A 24,232-nucleotide genomic window follows, 5' to 3' on the forward strand; every position below is an offset into this window, starting at 1 on the left:
ATGGCTGACAATATTTACAAAGATTGAGCCTCAGTATGAATAGTGACATCAGTTGTCAGAGCCCCTGACTACTGGCGTAATATAGTCAGCTCAAAATCCAGACCAACAACCAACATATATAGAAGAAGGAAAACAAATTATCTCTGAACTTGAACTGAAATCTCAAACACCAAACACAGCAGTCACTTTTACAGATGGGTCATGTTTGGGAAATCCAGGCCCATGTGGTGCTGGAGCTATATATAATTTATATAGATACCCAAGAAGAAAGTTCTAAAAGACCTGTATCTAACAAAGGATCAATCTTACTAGCTGAACGTTTTAAATTTATGTGTCATTTGGTCTCTTTCGGAATTTGATGCGACTGCCATGCAAGTGAGAGCTTTAGCTATAAAGCCAGATTTGATCCACCATTTTCTACAGTAAGAAAATGTCTGTACCAAGTCAGGAATGTGACAGTTGTTGTCCATTCGTTTGAAGTTTGAGCTTTTGATTTTGCCGTTTGATTCGGGACTTTCCGATTTGAATTTTCCTCGGAGTTCAGAATGTTTGTGATTTGTGATTTTACTTTTTATAAAAAAAATTATAAAACAATTCAAAAACTAAGCACTCATTTTATTATAATTAAATTCTTCTAAAAGTTAAACCAACTTGTCCATTGGTGCTACATTCTAAAAAAATGGAGTTGAATAATTATTTACTTGAAATATATTATCATCACAACTACAAGCGCAATTATCAATTGAATAGTCAGTAAGCTGAAAAAAGTAACCCTGTTCAAAGCATTGAATCTCATCAGAATTCTTTGACATGGAGAAAATGGAATGTCTTGATCTTGGTAGCAAATTTGAACTTGGATTGATACAACTACGACTATAATAGTTCCCAAAGTAAGTTGGATATCTATATAGATACATAGTATCGATATATTTTCTGAATTTTCTGGAAACATAGAGCTCATCAGAATCAAAAACATATTGTATGTTAGAAAAAGTGTGAATGCAAACGACAGTTTTTCTCCACTCTTTGCTGGTACAAGGAAAACAACCACTTGTAAAATTGATAAGGCTACAACAGGGAAAATTAAATTCCACATATAAAAGTTAGCTTTCCGACTTAAATAGAGGGTTAATGTAATTGTTGAATAGTCACTTCCTTCTAGATGTTCTGAATCTTCGAATAATTCTAAATTGTCAACAGACCATAGAGCATTTTTTGAAAACTGATGTTTTCCTACATATTTTCCTTTAATAATAATCTCATTCATCGAATGACTCCAAATAATAAATGTTACATTGCATATTTGTTTATCGAATGGAAAATATGAGATGTTAATTTCACAACTTGTTTCGTGAAATTGGTAAGGCCACCACTTTGTTTTTCCTGTATAGTCAATGGATGTATATCCAATGTTTTTCTGTGCATCGTTACTGATTGACATACCATTCCTTACCACGAAGTCGGGTTTCCATATATGATCTTGTGGCACATGTAACTTCGTAATATTGCCGAAAAATTCAGGTTTCCATGTTGCAGATTCGTCAATCCAATCTAGGCTAGTATCGAAAGTTGTGGAAATTATTCCATTTTCCTCATCGACAGAGTTTAATCCTATGACGAAAAACGAAACATCCACATAAACGGGATGGGACTGGTCAATAACAGGTCGAATTCTTTTGTCGTAATCTCTTGTTTCAAATATATCATGAAAAAGTTTCTTTATATGGTCCATTGACTGACATTTACTGTGACGGAAAAGTAGAATTAAATATAAGCAAATGACATAATGCATAACGAATTGCGTTCGATTCATTGCAAAACTTATTTTGCCTATATATCCATTGTTTTGAAAAGACAAATATTAAGTTTGTCTCAATGATTCTGAAATATAAACACATCGTTATCAATTCCAAGTATCCTCTCGTCGTTCTTACACAATTCGTTTACACGGATGTGTTTGTCTGTAAGATGGAAATGTTGTAATTGATTTAAAAGGAAACGCCAAATATTGAGAAAATAATCACTGGAAATAGTACACGCTTTAAGGTTTTTTAAAACAAACAATTTCCTGTTAGCTTCCAGACAGATTGATAACATGTTTCCTTTATTATTCAAATATACGTTTCTGTCATGAATTGAGGCATTTGTAAAAGCATGCAATATAAATTGTAATCGTGAAACCCTACTTAACTTAAATGTTGAAAAAAGTAAAATTATGCCAGTATACCGAAGCACTGGCAAATGGGCATTTCTACCCTAGGTTACTAACGGCGAATCAGCTGGTAAGGTATCGTTACTAATGTTTTGAAGAAAAACACAACTATTGCAATTGCAGCTTCCAAAGGCATATTAATAGGATAAGTTAAAAAGACTAACTTCGTATACATTTATATTTTTTTTTTCGCGTTAGAGTGTCCATCTTTATAAAATTAATCTCGAGATTGAAGTTGGTTTTTTTTGCCATGCATATTAAATTTGTTACCAATATTTGATTTCGAGGTTCGCCCACCAGAATTAATTTATTAAAAAACTCATCATAGATACCAGGATTGAAATTTTATATTTGCGCCAGACGCTCGACTGTCGTCAACAAAATAATTTTCCGTGTCGCTCGGGTCTAAAAAAGTTTATAAGGCCAAATAAAGTTCGATCTTGAAGAGCATTGAGAACCAAAAATTCCTAAAACTTTTGCCATATACAGCTAAGGTAATCTAGCTATTCCTGAGGTGGAAAAGCCTTAATATTTCAAATATTAAAAGTTTTGGAATCATTCAATTTATTATTATGAGCATATTATCAATGATAATCGATGTCAACTGCACTTATGTTGCATTCAATCAAATCAAATGCATTGTATTAATTTATTAGTTATAATTGTTTTTGATTCAGTCCAAGAAAAGCAAAAATCCAAAATTAATGGGAAAATTAACCATTATAAAAGTGGTTTGATAGGCTTTCGCAAATTACCTGACTTGAACTTAGGATCACTTAGGACGCATTACAAATATAAAGTGCTGTTTTCGATCACTGACTTTATTCCATCGTATGGCGTTAATTTATCTAAATTGGTCAGTTATGCTCGTGAAAGTTCCCACTTTACACAAAAACTGCCGCAACAGCTGTATGAGGAAGACTACCTGAAATCGATACTGCATACATTTTATGGTCCCCATCAAGCATTGCTACACTAGTACGTGACGTTTCTGTGTCAAAACTTCACCAGCAACATTGCAGTCTTTCTATCCCGAAGTATTCGTCTAATCGATTATTTTACCGATTGTGTCCTATTTCTTACCGTAATATTTTGACTATAAAGTGTGGAGTCACATGCCTGACGATCAGTGAATATAGTAGCTATAGGAGACGTGAATGAAGTACAATTACTACACTGTTTTACGGGGGGCAAGGGGTTTAACTGTTATGCTGTTATGGGGCAATTTAATTCTTTGTTATCTGTTATTTTTAAAATATATTTTCTGTTAGCTGTTATTGTCTTATTCTTTGTTAGCTGTTATTGGGCTTTTAATTTTTTTTTGTTATCTGTTATTGTGATAATGTATTTGCTGTTAACTGTTATTGAAAATTGGAATGTTAGCATTTTTTTTTTGACAGTCAATTTTAACTGCTCCAACAAAGTTATGAGGAGGACAGATTAAAATTGACACTCCGTAAATTTTATGGACACCATCACGAATTGGTGGATCCATATGATGTCTCTTTAACCAAACTAGCTAAGGACATTTTTACCACATGGTAGATTGTGGTTTGTCATTATGTCGTCTAATCTTTTAATTACCAAACGTGACTTATTCCCGATTGTGACTGTTTTGCTGAATGTGAATTCGTATTACTATAAGACGTGTTTCTGTACTTGTTTATCCCAAATTCATGTATTTAGTTTACATGTTTAATGTTATATTTGTAATTCTCATTTTGTCAAATGTGTTGACGTCTTTTTATTATATTTAGGTGTTACGCCTGAGAGGCTGAGAGGGGTTTTTCTCAACTGAAACTTGTCAAAACAAACATCAGAAGCATGTTAGGTCAAATCTCCTTGAACAATTGTTTAGGCATTAAATTATTAGGGTCAGACATACAGTCTTTTGACCCTTTTCCAGCAATTGATTATTGGAATAATTCTTCTGTAAGGTCAAGGAGACCTGTTTTGAAAGAAACTGGTAAAAATAAATCTGGTGTACAATTGGCATTAGTTAATGATAGGGTGTTGGGTGAAAGTCATAACGAAATTGTAACCGAGACTGAAACTGAAGCAGAGAGGAAAGAAGATGATGTGGTTGATGATGGGAGTGGTAAAGAGAAAGATACTGAGAGGGAGAGAGAAGAACAGACAGAGGTAGATAGTCAGACAGGAGAGAGTGAGGCAGTGTGCAATGTTGTAAGTGTGGGGCAGAGTATGTTTGAGGTGAGGAAGATGTATGGTTTTGAGGATGAGTGTGAGGATGAAAGTGATTATGAGTCAGGGATTGATAGTGATTTGGAGGAGGATGTGGTCTTTTCAAGGCTATTCGAATTTTCAAGATATTAAAAATTATGTCTGTTCTGTTGTAATGTTTGATGTAGCTAATTCAAGTTAATAAAATCATACTGACATTAAATTCTTTACTTGTCTTAACAAGATATTTGTACACTTGGCATGAAGATTTACATTTGTAAATAATTTTTTTTCATCAAATTTGATTGAAGTCAACTACAAAAACAAGAACAAAATTACATTTTCCCATGTATCCAAATCACCTCCAGGTATGCTCAGAATGCAGGATTTTGAGTCTTAGAATTCAAAATTTTCTTGGGGGGGCATGCCCCCAAACCCCCCTAGGTAGTTCAGCCCGCTACGCGGGCTTCACCGGTGATAGTGGGCTATTAACTTTTTGTCTGGGCTAATGGATTTTCAAGTCTAGTAGCCCAGCTGGCTACTAACATTAAAAGTTAATTTTGACCCCTGTTACGGATGGAAAAATTAATCACCGCCTTTATTTATTATATTTAATTTTGTACGATTAATTACGTTTGAAGTTGGATTCATAACAAACTGGACATATATATATTACAGTTAATTGCTATTAATAAGTATTGCAATATGCATTTTGTTTTAATAAATTATCAGTATTTAGTTCTAATATAATCTTAAAGCAATCCTAATTCTATCTCACTTTTGAATTATAGTTTTTCATGTGTGACGTCATGCTGTTTCTAAATTTCATAAATTCAAATGTGGCATAACGTTTGCCTTTTCGCCATCGTATGTGACGTCATTTTTTTTTTTTTTTTTTTTTTTTTAATTGCGTTGACGCCTGGACTGATTCGGGTGTGTCTATGCTGTATTGAACTTGGCATCATGTATTCGGGTTTAGTTTTCTGTAATAAGTTAATACTTCAGTTTCATTATGAATATATCTTTTACATTCATTTGTTAAAATTACTGTTTGCAATAGCATGAATCGTTCTATATAAAAGTGTTCTTATCCCGGGCATAAAAACAATGCCGTATTTGGCAAAACCTTTTCAACTTTTGATCTTCAGTGCTGTACAACTTTGTACTTTTTTCACTTTCGATCTTTTATGTCTGGGCGTTATGTATTCGGGTTTAGTTTTCTGTAATTAGTTAATACTTCAGTTTCATTATGTATATCTCTTTCATATTCATTTGATAAAATTTACTGTTTGCAATAGCATGAATTGTTCTATATAATAAGAATGTTCTTATCCCGTATTTGGCAAAACCTTTTCAACTTTTGATCTTCAGTGCTGTACAACTTTGTTCTTTTTTCACTTTCGATCTTTTATATCTGGGCGTCACTAGTGAGTCTTGTGTTGACAAGACGCGTTTTTTGGCGTATTGAATTTTAAACCTGATGCTTTTTGTTATCTATTAATCATGCTTTTCTTTGTCTAATATGGTCTCCTTTTTATTTGTATTGTAGTTCTGTAATATTATGTTGTCATTTCAATGTTATATTTAACTTTGCCATTAAAGTGCGAGGTTTGGCATGCCATAAAACCAGGTTCAACCCACCACTTTTATTCCCCTTTAAAAGTGTCCTGTACCAAGTCAGAAAATGGCCATTGTTATAATATTGTTCGTTTCTGTGTGTGTTGCATTTTAACGTTGAGTCGTTTGTGTTTTCTCTTATTTTTGAGATAAGACGTGGCACGGTACTTGTCTATCCCAAATTCATGTATTTGGTTTTGATGTTATATTTGTTATTCTCGTGGTGTTTTGTCTGTTGCTTGGTCCGTTTCTGTGTGTGTTGCGTTTCGGTGTTGTGTCGTTGTTCTCCTCTTATATTTAATGCGTTTCCCTCGGTTTTAGTTTGTTACCCCGATTTTGTTTGTTGTCCATGGATTTATGAGTTTTGAACAGCGGTATACTACTGTTGCCTTTATTTAGGTATAAATTGAAGATCATTGGACATTGGATCATTGGGGTCTACCACTACTGATATGTTTGTCCCGTATTCAGAGAAGGATTCCATTAACATATACCGAATCACAGAAGTAAAGGTCCAGGACAATTCAAGTATATCTTATGATTATCCTTTGTAATAAATTCCATTTTTTGTATGAATGTGTATTTAGAATTATCTTAATTTTTTGTATGAGAATAATGTTCCTTGTTTCCCCTACGAACATATTAAATTAAAACAATTCTTAATATGACAAAATGGAAAACATATGGCCAGGAATATCTGACAAGAATCTCAATTAAGGACTAGGTCCTAACAACCACTTAATCTTTTATATAATATGCTACATAGACTCAGCTCTTTGATTTTTTTCAAAGCAGAACCAAATGCATTGTACAATGAAACTCCAACCATGTACTTGGGTCCGAAGCTGCACATAACTCATTACAAACAAAGATTTATTTCGTTTCAAGCCATTGTTTCCCTACTGAACTATGTATTCTATTTACTAGTACACTTGGTACAATAAAAAACCTGATAAAAAATTGTTCAAATAAGGCCTTTGAAAATAGTGGAATAAATTGCTTTTGGAGTGTCAAAATTCGTTCGAAGTACTTGGTAAATTACATGCTTATAATTGGTGCTTTTGATTTTCTACCCTATATACCACTTTGCCTCATAGTCTTATTAAGGAAAATTTACACACCTCATTAAATGGTCATTTAGAAAAAGTCAGAATATTCAAACTCTTCTAGGTCATTTCTTTTATTAGCAACAAAGGAAGCTTCAGTCAATATATATAAACAATACACCAACGTTTCATGAGAACTGCTGAAAGTATTTTTGAGTTATTTTTGAAAACTAGAAAATACCACTTTTTTCTAATGAATAAAATCCCTTAACTCAATAACATAAAATCTAAAATTAATAAAAATCGAAAGGGAGTTTAGAACAATAGATATAAACATTTCAGCAAAGTTTCATGAGAACTGCTGAAAACATTTTTGTGTTAATGTCTGAAAACTGGAAAATCCGCCATTTTTAATTAATAAAACCCGTTAACTCGGAAACGTAAAATCTAAAATTTATAAAAACTGAAAGTGACCTCATATAGATATATACAATTCACCAAAATTCCTTGCTTTGTGAAAGCATTTTTGAGATATTATCAGAAAACTGAAAAAAAACACCAATTTTATTGAATAAAAACCCATAACCCAGAAACTTAATATCTAAAATTTATAAAAAAAAAAAAAAAAAAAAAAAGGGAACTCACGTCAATACAGTAGATATAAACAAGTTTCAAAAATTTAATGCAAATTGGTTAAAGATTTTTTGAGGTAATGTCCGACATGTTGACAACAGACGGACAACAGTATACCATAATACGTTCCGTAAACGAGCGTATAAAAAATATTATAATATATTGAGTAAAACACATTCTAGATACATAAATTAATACTAAAAACATAATCATAGAAAATGGACTGCATTACAAAGGATTATATCCGTAATAAGAAATACTGATTTGTCAAAGACCGAATTATTTTAATATTTCATTTACTGTTATCTGTTTTTGTCCATTTTAATTCCTTGTTATCTGTTATGAGCCAAATCAATTTGCTGTTTTGCTGTTATTGGGACCCCCTTGCCCCCCCTTTTACGGCTATGCAATGCAGTATTTATAATTCGGCATCACGATCTTACCCACATATACCGCCTATATCCATGGGTCCTTCAATCCGTTTTGCCGACAATGACTGATTTTAAAGAATTGATAATCGACAAAAATACATTAAATGATTATCGGAACACTTTTGTTCTCTAATACACATAACAGCAATACAGATTAACGATTAGACAAGCAGGCACATTTCAATTTGTATTACGCATCACAAGCAAAAAAATTGTTACGTCCCATTTCATATAATAGTCCCAGATGTAATGCACTATAAACACTCAACATAGATACCAGGCTTAAAATGATGTACGTCAGACCTGCGTTTTGTCTACAAGACTCATCAGTGGCGTTCGAATAAAAAAAAATGAGTTTAAAAGGCCAAATGAATCACACCTTTTGTCATGCATTGTAGCTGGGAACAATATATCTCACAACATATATGTTCTTGATTGTAGACCCAAAATAACGAAAAGTTTTGCCAAATACAGATAAGGTAATATGATCCTAGGTTGTACTAGGACGGATCTTGAAAGTTTATTTGAAGTTGAAAGTTAGAATTTACTAATGACAACGATCGTTCCTTTACAAGTTGATCTGATAAAGTATGTTTGACTGATTATATCGCAAGACCTTTCGCCAAGCTTGCCTGTAATATTGTTTACGGCAGAATATAACTTATCTTTGTTCCAGGTGAGCGTAATACATTAACTTGAATCTAATCCGTTTATCGTGATTTAGTTATTAACAGATAATGCACTTCTCTTATTCTCTTGAGTGTCTGGCTAAATATAAGATGCATTAAGGAAGATTTTCAATAACCAAATGTGACGACAATATAAACATTTCCCTCGTCTCTAGCGTTTTATGCAATTTCAACATCGATTGCATGGTTTATACCTCTTTTTTCATTCCTCCTTAAAAGTCTAGTTAATTCTCGACAATAACATAATCATCTAGTTTGTTCAATATAGAAGATCATTAATTTACTTGATTACCTCAACAAAGCAATCTTGTGCGGTAGAAGTGTAGACAAAACAAGACAAAATACATTGCTCAAGTATTGTTATCTGTGATATACAGTTGGTCGATTTTCCTTGTAATTCTCAGGGGGTTCGTGGGTTCTTTTATATGCACACGTTTGGAGTAACATTTCAGATTTTAATAAGCAAATTACTAATTACAGCAGGAATAATCTGCACTGCATTTTATCACGATTGAAGTAATAAATAAACAGTTTCGTAGAATAAAATGTCAATCAGTGCACATAGAACTAATTAAGAAAAGCATGACAGTATGCAATGATAACACAGTTATCGACGTACTGATGTATAATATCTTTTGGTATTAAAGTTTATATTGTAAGGAGTTATGTATAAGTGCTATATTCTTTGTATATTTTGTCCCTATGTAAATAGTTTTGATAGTACACTTTGTTTGGAATATATACCTATGTTAATACAATTTTGACTCTATGGAACCATGAATAAGTGTTATGCTTTGTATAGAATATCCCTGTTAATACAATTTTGACTCTATGGCACCATGAACAAGTGTCATGCTTTGTATAGAATATTCCTGTTAATACAATCTTAACTCTATGGAACCATGAATTAGTGTCATTCTTGGGCAGAATATCCAAATACAACTTTGATAACTTTGACTATTTTGAAATGATGAAAAGTGTCATGCTATGTACAGAATATCCCCATCTTAAAACTGTTTTTGACTGCATGTAACCATGAATAAGTGTAATATGTATGTAATATCCCCAAGTTAATACAATTATGACTGTTTGGAAGCATGAATGAGTGACATGTGTATGGAATATCACGGTTAATACAACCTTGACTGTACGGAACCACAAATTAGTGACCTGCATTGTATGGAATAGCCCTATGTTAATAAACTTTGACTGTATGGAACCATGAATAAGTGTCATACTTTGGGCGGAATATCCTTGTTTATACAATTTTGACTGTATGGAACCACGAATTAGTGACCTGCATTGTATGGAATATCCTTATGGTAATAAACTTTGACTGAATGGAACCATGAATAAGTGTCATGCTTTGTGTTGAATATCCCTTTTTATACTATTTTGACTGTATGGAACTATGAATAAGTGTTCTGCTTTGTATGAAACATCCCTGTTATTTTTGACTGTAGGGAACCATGAATAAGTGTCATGCTTTGTATGGAATATCCCTGTTATTTTTTGACTGTATGGAACCATGAATAAATGTTCTGCTTTGTATGGAATATGTTATTTTTGACTGTAGGAAACCATGAATTAGTGTTCTGCTTTGTATGGAATATCCCTGTTAATACAACTTCGACTGTATGGAACCATGAATAAGTATCATGCTTTGTGTTGAATATCCCTGTTAATACAACTTTGACTGTAAGCATGAGTGGAATATCCCTATGTTAATACAACTTTGACTGTATGGAACCATGAATAAGTGTCATGCTTTGTGTGGAATATCCCTGTTAATACAACTTTGACTGTATGGAACCTTGAATAAGTGTCATGCTTTGTGTGGAATATTCCTGTTAATACAACTTTGACTGCATGGAACCTTGAATTAGTGTCATGCTTTGTGTGGAATATACCTGTTAATACAACTTTGACTGTATGGAGCCATGAATAAGTGTCACACTTTGTGCGGAATATCACTATTAATACAACTTTGACTGTACGGAACCATGAATAAGTGTCATGCTTTGTGTGGAATATCCCTGTTAATACAACTTTGACTGTATGGAGCCATGAATAAGTGTCACACTTTGTGCGGAATATCACTATTAATACAACTTTGACTGTACGGAACCATGAATAAGTGTCATGCTTTGTGTGAATATCCCTGTTAATACAACTTTGACTGTATTGAACCATGAATAAGTGTCATGCTTTGTGTGGAATATTCCTGTTAATACAACTTTGACTGTATGGAATATTGAATAAGTTTCATGCTATGTGTGAAATATTCCTGTTAATACAACTTTGACTGTATAACCATGAATAAGTGTCATACTTTGGGTGGAATATCCCTGTTTATACAATTTTGACTGTATGGAACCACGAATTAGTGACCTGCATTGTATGGAATATCCCTATGGTAATAAACTTTGACTGAATGGAGCCATGAATAAGTATCATGCTTTGTGGGGAATATCCCTTTTTATACTATTTTTACTGTATTGAACTATGAATAAGAGTTCTGCTTTGTATGAAACATCCCTGTTATTTTTGACTGTACATAGGGAACCATGAATAAGTGTTCTGCTTTGTATGGAATATCCCTGGTTTTTTTTTGACTGTATGGAACCATAAATTAGTGTTCTGCTTTGTGTTGAATATCCCTGTTAATACAACTTTGACTGTAAGCATGAGTGAAATATCCCTATGTTAATACAACTTTGACTGTATGGAACCATGAATAAGTGTCATGCTTTGTGTGGAATATCCCTGTTAATACAACTTTGACTGTATGGAACCTTGAATAAGTGTCATGCTTTGTGTGGAATATACCTGTTAATACAACTTTACTGTATGGAGCCATGAATAAGTGTCACACTTTGTGCGGAATATCACTGATAATACAACTTTGACTGTATGAAACCATGAATAAGTGTCATGCTTTGTGTGGAATATCCCTGTTAATACAACTTTGACTGTATTGAACCATGAATAAGTGTCATGCTTTGTGTTGAATATCCCTGTTAATACAACTTTGACTGTATGGAGCCATGAATAAGTGTCACACTTTGTGCGGAATATCACTGATAATACAACTTTGACTGTATGAAACCATGAATAAGTGTCATGCTTTGTGTGGAATATCCCTGTTAATACAACTTTGACTGTATTGAACCATGAATAAGTGTCATGCTTTGTGTTGAATATCCCTGTTAATACAACTTTGACTGTAAGCATGTGTGGAATATCCCTATGTTAATACAACTTTGACTGTACGGAACCATGAATAAGTGTCATGCTTTGTGTGAATATCCCTCTTAATACAACTTTGACTGTATTGAACCATGAATAAGTGTCATGCTTTGTGTGGAATATTCCTGTTAATACAACTTTGACTGTATGGAATATTAAATAAGTTTCATGCTATGTGTGAAATATTCCTGTTAATACAACTTTGACTGTATGTAACCATGAATAAGTGTCATGCTCGGTGTGGAATATTCCTGTTAATACAACTTTGCCTGTATGGAACCATGAACAGGTGGCATGCTTTGTGTGGAATATCCCTATGTTAATACAACATAGACTGTATGTAATCAAGTAGTGTTGGCCTTTGTTTTTTGTTGCGGTTCAGTGTTTCCCTGGGGTTTAGTTTGTAACCAAGATTTGTTTTCCCTTTATGATAATTGATTTATGACTATTGAACAGCAGTCATACTGTTGGCTTTATTTACTACATTACCTTTTTTTTCATATGCCTTTGCAATAATAAAAGGGCAAAACCCTCAGGATATGACCATTGTTTGCATTTATTGTCCCTTTTCACATTTTTTTTACTGAATGAATCTGTGAATTAGTGACATTCTATGCACATATTGTTCCTTTTCATAGATTATTTGCTGTATGATACATTGAATAAATGCAATTCTTTACATGCTTTGTCCCTTTTCATTGTTTCCTGTATGAAACCATGAATAAGTGACTTGCTTTGTATGGATTATTCCTTTTGTTGATAGGGTTTTGACAGTGTGAAATCGTGACTTTAGGCCATGCTTTGTAAAGCAGTGTTGTCCCATTTTTTATAACAGTTTCAACAGTATAGAACAAGGAATAGGTGTCATATATATGTTCTAGTGTCACTGTGCAAGTACAGTTATTAATACAAAGTACAAGTATCAAGGTGTTATACCACCAAATCATAGTTTGTTGAATCCAGTTCAGTACGACAAAGGGTAAAAATAATATCCCCTTAACAGTTATAGGAAATAAACCCTGCATTTCATTGCTGAAAAAACTGTAAGTCATTGGTGTTTTAAAGCACCATTCTTTTTTATTTGGAGTTTCATTTTAATGTTTTTGGAAACTTGAGGTGACATGGTTACTAAAGCTTGTAAATGGGGGAAAAAAGTAAACTTTTGAATGGTTGACTTTCGGTGATATTCAATGAAATGATATGAGAAATTTTGACTGTAGTGCTCGACAGTATAAAACTTGACTCATGCCAAGAATTTCTTTCATCGACTAAAATAAATTCTGTACAATTTTGCTAATTTATTGTGTACAGAATCTTTTATCATAACCATCCAGCACACTTGTGAGAAAGATCATTGACTTATTATATCTAGGCCTTATATTTATATATATAATATATATTAAAATATGATTCTTAAATACTTTGGAGTAGAGCCATTTCAAACCATGTGGGAAAAAATATTTTTCAAAATTATTTTTTTTTGACATCTGTATGTTAGAAATTTTACCATGACCTTATAGACAAGAGACTGAAATATGATTTCAAGTTATATTCTATTTATTGTTGGTATGCATGGCCTGAAATGAGTCTTAATTTCAGTTTATACAAATAAGTTTTACAAGTAAGAAAAATATTCAAGACAAAGTAGTAATGATTCTGGAAGGCCAAATAGAAATGAAGAAAATAAATATGACAAAACAAGTTTCACATATTGTTTAATGAAACATAACAAATATACAAATTACCTTTGAACACCTACTGTTACTCATAAATAATGCCACAGATATAGTGAACCCATAGATAACTTCAATTGTCTACCTTATACATCATGATATGAACAACTAAATCAAGTAATGTATTCACATTTATAAGAAAATAAGGTAATGGAATTCTTAGCATTTCATAGGTTTCTTGTTAATGACTGGAGTCTTTAGGAAGACTAGAATGCTTGGATATCTAAGTTGACCTTTATATTGATAGCTGCTAACTCTGCTACAAGGTATTTGAACACATAAGGCACTTTGATAAGTTCTATAGAGTTTGTTTGTTTACAGATAGAACACGACCATTTACGTTCCTGTTCAGCCGATACTGCGGCATTAGCTGATGGAGGTCTGTCCATATATGGTGATAAAATACTGCCACATTTTTTGCATACATGAGCCTGTAAAATATATAAATTGTTTATTTAAAAAGTGGTTGAAATAATCGGCTTTTTAGACACCTACAAACTAGACTCAGAATTTCTATTTACTAAAGCTAAAGAGATGTTTAAAACACAAGTACTGCTAATTGTTGCAATTTAGCAGTTTTTATCATATTTTTAAACCCCAAATAGTGTGTGTTAACCTCTTTTATTTTTTTAAATAATTCTGCAGAAATACAAACATTTAATGTGAATTATTCATAGTATCTGCAACCATTCAAGTCTCAAAATTTGATAAATCACTTCTGAAACTGAATTTAGCGAAAACATTGACAAAGGTTTTCTCTACACGTCATAGCCATATCTGCACAATATTCATAAAATCAGCTGATGTTCTCAAACATGTGAATCTCTATTACAAAATTATCTGTTTGAATGATTGTAATTTGCTAAATTTCTAGTAGCAATATTTCATAAAATAATATAAAATTGTAAATCATTTAGGTTTTGAAAATGGCTCAACAGTAATAAAAGGTAAGAAATTTGATTGTCTCAGAAAATTGTGTATATTGATAACTGTAAGGTTAATAAATATGACACAACAGTTAAGATAATGAATATTACACTTTTTTCTCAGTCAATTTGTCCAGGTGATATAAGAAGGTTATTTTCAGGTACGTTGTTAAAAATCTCTACAATAAACTACTTACTAATGATGAATCTGAACAATTGAGAAGTCTGTCCTGTAATAAAAATGCTGAACCATGAGATATCAAAGCATCTCTTTCCATCTCTCCAAATCTTATTCCTCCTCCTCTCTTCCTTCCTTTCACTGGCTGATGAGTCACCTGATCTATTGGACCTGTGGTTCGTACCTATAACAAGTTAAATGTATGTTACTTTCTGTACCATAAACCTTGGAAATTTTTTTTTGACAAAATGTAAGCATTTACATCTATTGCCTTCAATTAAGGAAAGAAATGAATTAATATATTTTCCGATTCACATACCTTAAAAATATTTTTCAGAGGAATTACTATAAAATGAAGACATTATCTCAGGTCACAGACACATTAAAATATGTTTTTATAATTACTGTAGGATTTTAGATAGCCTATTTTATGTTAGTTTAGTTGTCTATAATAAAAACTATGATTATATATGTCTTTTATAGGTTTTGTTTTAAGTTGGATCGCTGTCTCACTGACATCTTTTTCATTCATATACAAAGCTATAGGGCCAACAGTTGACTAATCTGGAATGATAAAGCTTGAACCATAATACAAGCTGCCATAACAACTTTTCAGGATTTACAAAAAACAAACCTGGAATTTGTCCGACACCATATGTCTAAGTCTTTGGTAATAGACAATACCAATAAAGATGTCTGCCTCCAGTTCTCTTCCATCTACTCCACTATATAATCTCTCTGTCCCATAGTAATTATAGCCAGCTGCAATCAAAATACATTTTTTATACAAGATAGATTTATAATTGCTTATAATATAGAAAACAGATTTAAATATTTGGTACAAGTTTTGAAGAAACATAGTAATTACCTGCATTTAACATTTTGCCCATATAATCAATTGGTGGTTGATCTTCTGTGTATTTAAATGGTGTGGCATCATAACAGTGGCCATGTGAGGCAGCAGACTTTCCTGCCATACTCTCTATCATCATACCTATAAAACAGTTGTAAATTACAATGATGTAATGTGCCATATGGCTGATATCAAATGTCTACAGATGACCTTTGTATTTACTTCATCATACAATAGGGTACTCTTCAAAAGGCATCTAAGTGAAGAACACAAGTTTAAACAAAAGTATAAAGTTTGACTCACTTATACAGGTTGCATTCAATTGGCAAATATTCTGAAATTCACTGAAAAAAAATATTTCAGTTAAATTACATAGTACAATTAAGAACAGGACTGAAAGTACTGTTTTCTACGTAGATAGCCAAAAAAAAAAATGGAAGACAAGTAGCAAAATTCAATTTGATTTTATTATCAGAATAAAAAGTTATGTAAAGTGTACAAATCAATGGTGTTTTAGGAACTCGTTATGGACACAAATCAGCCCAAGGTGACTCACCAATTGTCATTCTAGATGGATAACCATGAGGGTTGAATATGATATCTGGAACCATTCCACTCTCAGTAAAAGGTAGATTTTCTACTGGGTACAACATACTAAAATAAAAAGTTGTATAATTGTACTGCAGGTATATATATCTACTGGGTGCAACACACTGAAACCAATAAAGTGTTGATAGTACTGTACTGGTATGTAAAAGATATGTCTCTTCTGATCAATACATTGCAATCTAAAAACTACAAGGTACTGCAGATTCATTTATTTTCGTAGATACTAATTTTCGTGGATATTTGATTTTGTGGTTTTCCACAAGCCTATGTATGATGTAAACCTTACCTACAAATTCCTATGTATGATGTAAACCTTACCTACGAATTCCTATGTATGATGTAAACCTTACCTACGAATTCCTATGTATGATGTAAACCTTACCTACAAATACCTATGTATGATGTAAACCTTACCTACAAATACCTTTGTATGATGTAAACCTTACCTACAAATTCCTATGTATGATGTAAACCTTACCTACAAACTACAAATACCTATGTATGATGTAAACCTTACCTACAAATTCCTATGTATGATGTAAACCTTACCTACAAATTCCTATGTATGATGTAAACCTTACCTACAAATACCTATGTATGATGTAAACCTTACCTACAAATACCTATGTATGATGTAAACCTTACCTACAAATACCTATGTTTGATGTAAACCTTACCTACAAATTCCTATGTATGATGTAAACCTTACCTACAATACCTATGTATGATGTAAACCTTACCTACAAATTCCTATGTATGATGTAAACCTTACCTACAAATTCCTATGTATGATGTAAACCTTACCTACAAATACCTATGTATGATGTAAACCTTACCTACAAATACCTTTGTATGATGTAAACCTTACCTACAAATTCCTATGTATGATGTACACCTTACCTACAAATACCTATGTATGATGTACACCTTACCTACAAATTCCTATGTATGATGTACACCTTACCTACAAATACCTATGTATGATGAACACCTTACCTACAAATACCTATGTATGATGTAAACCTTACCTACAAATTCCTATGTATTCTGTACACCTTACCTACAAATACCAATGTATGATGTAAACCTTACCTACAAATTCCTATGTATGATGTAAACCTTACCTACAAATTCCTATGTATGATGTACACCTTACCTACAAATTCCTATGTATGATGTACACCTTACCTACAAATTGCTATGTATGATGTAAACCTTACCTACGAATTCCTATGTATGATGTAAACCTTACCTACAAATACATATGTATGATGTAAACCTTACCTACAAATACCTTTGTATGATGTAAACCTTACCTACAAATTCCTCCTATGTATGATGTAAACCTTACCTACAAATTCCTATGTATGATGGAAACCTTACCTATATAGCTACAAATTCCTATGTATGATGGAAACCTTACCTACAAATTCCTATGTATGATGGAAACCTTACCTACAAATTCCTATGTATGATGTAAACCTTACCTACAAATACCTATGTATGATGTAAACCTTACCTACAAATTCCTATGTATGATGTAAACCTTACCTACAAATTCCTATGTATGATGTAAACCTTACCTATATAGCTACAAATTCCTATGTATGATGTAAACCTTACCTACGAATTCCTATGTATGATGTAAACCTTACCTACAAATTCCTATGTATGATGTAAACCTTACCTACAAATACCTATGTATGATGTAAACCTTACCTACAAATTGCTATGTATGATGTAAACCTTACCTACGAATTCCTATGTATGATGTAAACCTTACCTACAAATACGTATGTATGATGTAAACCTTACCTACAAATACCTTTGTATGATGTAAACCTTACCTACAAATTCCTCCTATGTATGATGTAAACCTTACCTACAAATTCCTATGTATGATGGAAACCTTACCTACAAATTCCTATGTATGATGGAAACCTTACCTACAAATTCCTATGTATGATGTTAACCTTACCTACAAATACCTATGTATGATGGAAACCTTACCTACAAATTCCTATGTATGATGTAAACCTTACCTACAAATTCCTATGTATGATGTAAACCTTACCTATATAGCTACAAATTCCTATGTATGATGTAAACCTTACCTACGAATTCCTATGTATGATGTAAACCTTACCTACAAATTCCTATGTATGATGTAAACCTTACCTACAAATACCTATGTATGATGTAAACCTTACCTACAAATTCCTATGTATGATGTAAACCTTACCTACAAATACCTATGTATGATGTAAACCTTACCTACAAATTCCTATGTATGATGTAAACTTTTTTTGATTGAGTTAAGTCTGCCAATTGATATTTTATCGTATGTTTTTCTTTGTTGTGATGTTATGCTATTGTTTCAGAAAAAGGGAGAAGGTTTGGATCCATTAAAACGTTTAATCCCGCTGCAAATGTTTGCACCTGTCCTAAGTCAGGAATCTGATGTACAGTAGTTGTCGTTTGTTTATGTAATATATACGTGTTTCTCGTTTCTCGTTTTGTTTATATAGATTAGACCGTTGGTTTTCCCGTTTGAATGGTTTTACACTAGTAATTTTGGGGCCCTTTATGGCTTGTTGTTCGGTGTGAGCCAAGGCTCCGTGTTGAAGGCTGTACTTTAACCTATAATGGTTTACTTTTTAAATTGTTATTTGTATGGAGAGTTGTCTCATTGGCACTCACACCACATCTTCCTATATCTATCTTACCTACAAATACCTATGTATGATGTAAACCTTACCTACAAATTCCTATGTATGATGTAAACCTTACCTACAAATACCTATGTATGATGTAAACCTTACCTACAAATTCCTATGTATGATGTAAACCTTACCTACAAATTCCTATGTATGATGTAAACCTTACCTACAAATACCTATGTATAATGTAAACCTTACCTACAAATTCCTATGTATGATGTAAACCTTACCTACAAATACCTATGTTTGATGTAAACCTTACCTACAAATACCTATGTATGATGTAAACCTTACCTACAAATTCTTATGTATGATGTAAACCTTACCTACAAATTCTTATGTATGGTGTAAACCTTACCTACAAATTCCTATGTATGATGTAAACCTTACCTACAAATTCCTATGTATGATGTAAACCTTACCTACAAATACCTATGTATGATGTAAACCTTACCTACAAATACCAATGTATGATGTAAACCTTACCAACAAATACCTAAGTATGATGTAAACCTTACCTACAAATACCTATGTATGATGTAAACCTTACCTACAAATACCAATGTATGATGTAAACCTTACCAACAAATACCTATGTATGATGTAAACCTTACCTACAAATTCCTATGTATGATGTAAACCTTACCTACAAATACCTTTGTATGATGTAAACCTTACCTACAAATACCAATGTATGATGTAAACCTTACCTACAAATACCTATGTATGATGTAAACCTTACCTACAAATACCTATGTATGATGTAAACCTTACCTACAAATACCAATGTATGATGTAAACCTTACCAACAAATACCTATGTATGATGTAAACCTTACCTACAAATTCCTATGTATGATGTAAACCTTACTTACAAATACCTTTGTATGATGTAAACCTTACCTACAAATACCAATGTATGATGTAAACCTTATCTACAAATACCTATGTATGTTGTAAACCTTACCTACAAATACCTATGTATGATGTAAACCTTACCTACAAATACCAATGTATGATGTAAACCTTACCAACAAATACCTATGTATGATGTAAACCTTACCTACAAATTCCTATGTATGATGTAAACCTTACCTACGAATTCCTATGTATGATGTAAACCTTACCTACAAATACCTATGTATGATGTAAACCTTACCTACAAATACCTTTGTATGATGTAAACCTTACCTACAAATTCCTATGTATGATGTAAACCTTACCTACAAACTACAAATACCTATGTATGATGTAAACCTTACCTACAAATTCCTATGTATAATGTAAACCTTACCTACAAATTCCTATGTATGATGTAAACCTTACCTACAAATACCTATGTATGATGTAAACCTTACCTACAAATACCTATGTATGATGTAAACCTTACCTACAAATACCTATGTTTGATGTAAACCTTACCTACAAATTCCTATGTATGATGTAAACCTTACCTACAATACCTATGTATGATGTAAACCTTACCTACAAATTCCTATGTATGATGTAAACCTTACCTACAAATTCCTATGTATGATGTAAACCTTACCTACAAATACCTATGTATGATGTAAACCTTACCTACAAATACCTTTGTATGATGTAAACCTTACCTACAAATTCCTATGTATGATGTACACCTTATCTACAAATACCTATGTATGATGTACACCTTACCTACAAATACCTATGTATGATGTACACCTTACCTACAAATTCCTATGTATGATGTACACCTTACCTACAAATACCTATGTGTGATGAACACCTTACCTACAAATACCTATGTATGATGTAAACCTTACCTACAAATTCCTATGTATTCTGTACACCTTACCTACAAATACCAATGTATGATGTAAACCTTACCTACAAATTCCTATGTATGATGTAAACCTTACCTACAAATTCCTATGTATGATGTACACCTTACCTACAAATTCCTATGTATGATGTACACCTTACCTACAAATTGCTATGTATGATGTAAACCTTACCTACGAATTCCTATGTATGATGTAAACCTTACCTACAAATACGTATGTATGATGTAAACCTTACCTACAAATTCCTATGTATGATGTAAACCTTACCTACAAATACCTATGTATGATGTAAACCTTACCTACAAATACCAATGTATGATGTAAACCTTACCAACAAATACCTATGTATGATGTAAACCTTACCTACAAATTCCTATGTATGATGTAAACCTTACCTACGAATTCCTATGTATGATGTAAACCTTACCTACAAATACCTATGTATGATGTAAACCTTACCTACAAATACCTTTGTATGATGTAAACCTTACCTACAAATTCCTATGTATGATGTAAACCTTACCTACAAACTACAAATACCTATGTATGATGTAAACCTTACCTACAAATTCCTATGTATAATGTAAACCTTACCTACAAATTCCTATGTATGATGTAAACCTTACCTACAAATACCTATGTATGATGTAAACCTTACCTACAAATACCTATGTATGATGTAAACCTTACCTACAAATACCTATGTTTGATGTAAACCTTACCTACAAATTCCTATGTATGATGTAAACCTTACCTACAATACCTATGTATGATGTAAACCTTACCTACAAATTCCTATGTATGATGTAAACCTTACCTACAAATTCCTATGTATGATGTAAACCTTACCTACAAATACCTATGTATGATGTAAACCTTACCTACAAATACCTTTGTATGATGTAAACCTTACCTACAAATTCCTATGTATGATGTACACCTTACCTACAAATACCTATGTATGATGTACACCTTACCTACAAATACCTATGTATGATGTACACCTTACCTACAAATTCCTATGTATGATGTACACCTTACCTACAAATACCTATGTATGATGAACACCTTACCTACAAATACCTATGTATGATGTAAACCTTACCTACAAATTCCTATGTATTCTGTACACCTTACCTACAAATACCAATGTATGATGTAAACCTTACCTACAAATTCCTATGTATGATGTAAACCTTACCTACAAATTCCTATGTATGATGTACACCTTACCTACAAATTCCTATGTATGATGTACACCTTACCTACAAATTGCTATGTATGATGTAAACCTTACCTACGAATTCCTATGTATGATGTAAACCTTACCTACAAATACGTATGTATGATGTAAACCTTACCTACAAATACCTTTGTATGATGTAAACCTTACCTACAAATTCCTCCTATGTATGATGTAAACCTTACCTACAAATTCCTATGTATGATGGAAACCTTACCTATATAGCTACAAATTCCTATGTATGATGGAAACCTTACCTACAAATTCCTATGTATGATGGAAACCTTACCTACAAATTCCTATGTATGATGTTAACCTTACCTACAAATACCTATGTATGATGGAAACCTTACCTACAAATTCCTATGTATGATGTAAACCTTACCTACAAATTCCTATGTATGATGTAAACCTTACCTATATAGCTACAAATTCCTATGTATGATGTAAACCTTACCTACGAATTCCTATGTATGATGTAAACCTTACCTACAAATTCCTATGTATGATGTAAACCTTACCTACAAATACCTATGTATGATGTAAACCTTACCTACAAATTCCTATGTATGATGTAAACCTTACCTACAAATACCTATGTATGATGTAAACCTTACCTACAAATTCCTATGTATGATGTAAACTTTTTTTGATTGAGTTAAGTCTGCCAATTGATATTTTATCGTATGTTTTTCTTTGTTGTGATGTTATGCTATTGTTTCAGAAAAAGGGAGAAGGTTTGGATCCATTAAATGTTTAATCCCGCTGCAAATGTTTGCACCTGTCCTAAGTCAGGAATCTGATGTACAGTAGTTGTTGTTTGTTTATGTAATATATACGTGTTTCTCGTTTCTCGTTTTGTTTATATAGATTAGACCGTTGGTTTTCCCGTTTGAATTGTTTTACACTAGTAATTTTGGGGCCTTTTATGGCTTGTTGTTCGGTGTGAGCCAAGGCTCCGTGTTGAAGGCTGTACTTTAACCTATAATGGTTTACTTTTTAAATTGTTATTTGTATGGAGAGTTGTCTCATTGGCACTCACACCACATCTTCCTATATCTATCTTACCTACAAATACCTATGTATGATGTAAACCTTACCTACAAATTCCTATGTATGATGTAAACCTTACCTACAAATACCTATGTATGATGTAAACCTTACCTACAAATTCCTATGTATGATGTAAACCTTACCTACAAATTCCTATGTATGATGTAAACCTTACCTACAAATACCTATGTATAATGTAAACCTTACCTACAAATTCCTATTTATGATGTAAACCTTACCTACAAATACCTATGTTTGATGTAAACCTTACCTACAAATACCTATGTATGATGTAAACCTTACCTACAAATTCTTATGTATGATGTAAACCTTACCTACAAATTCTTATGTATGGTGTAAACCTTACCTACAAATTCCTATGTATGATGTAAACCTTACCTACAAATTCCTATGTATGATGTAAACCTTACCTACAAATACCTATGTATGATGTAAACCTTACCTACAAATACCAATGTATGATGTAAACCTTACCAACAAATACCTATGTATGATGTAAACCTTACCTACAAATACCTATGTATGATGTAAACCTTACCTACGAATTCCTATGTATGATGTAAACCTTACCAACAAATACCTATGTATGATGTAAACCTTACCTACAAATTCCTATGTATGATGTAAACCTTACCTACAAATACCTATGTATGATGAACACCTTACCTACAAATACCAATGTATGATGTAAACCTTACCTACAAATACCTATGTATGATGTAAACCTTACCTACAAATACCTATGTATGATGTAAACCTTACCAACAAATACCTATGTATGATGTAAACCTTACCTACAAATTCCTTTGTATGATGTAAACCTTACCTACAAATACCAATGTATGATGTAAACCTTACCTACAAATACCAATGTATGATGTAAACCTTACCAACAAATACCTATGTATGATGTAAACCTTACCTACAAATACCAATGTATGATGTAAACCTTACCTACAAATACCTATGTATGATGTAAACCTTACCTACAAATACCTATGTATGATGTAAAC

The 24,232-nt window shown here is 32.4% G+C and overlaps 2 protein-coding genes across 3 annotated transcripts in view; one reads left to right on the top strand and one right to left on the bottom strand.

The window, feature by feature from the left end:
• Positions 1-3,987: 3,987 nt before the first annotated feature.
• Positions 3,988-4,616, top strand: LOC139510719 (uncharacterized). Its single transcript, XM_071297248.1, has one exon. It carries the CDS (start codon positions 4,037-4,039, stop codon positions 4,544-4,546), a length of 510 nt encoding a protein of 169 aa, XP_071153349.1. The 5' UTR covers positions 3,988-4,036; the 3' UTR covers positions 4,547-4,616.
• A 9,140-nt stretch (positions 4,617-13,756) lies between these two features.
• Positions 13,757-24,232, bottom strand: part of LOC139513534 (DNA-directed RNA polymerase I subunit RPA2-like) — a 38,494-nt gene continuing 28,018 nt past the window's right edge. For both annotated transcript variants that reach the window (XM_071302135.1, XM_071302136.1), the window contains exons 27-31: positions 16,305-16,402; positions 15,764-15,889; positions 15,530-15,657; positions 14,915-15,079; positions 13,757-14,222 (exon numbers count right to left, since the gene is read on the bottom strand). In XM_071302135.1, the coding sequence (XP_071158236.1) occupies positions 13,998-14,222; positions 14,915-15,079; positions 15,530-15,657; positions 15,764-15,889; positions 16,305-16,402 (742 nt within the window). In that variant the 3' untranslated portion in view covers positions 13,757-13,997. The remainder of the gene's footprint in view (positions 14,223-14,914; positions 15,080-15,529; positions 15,658-15,763; positions 15,890-16,304; positions 16,403-24,232) is intronic.

The sequence above is a fragment of the Mytilus edulis genome, chromosome 2 (genome assembly GCF_963676685.1).
Source record: "Mytilus edulis chromosome 2, xbMytEdul2.2, whole genome shotgun sequence".
Taxonomy (NCBI): Eukaryota; Metazoa; Mollusca; class Bivalvia; order Mytilida; family Mytilidae; genus Mytilus; species Mytilus edulis.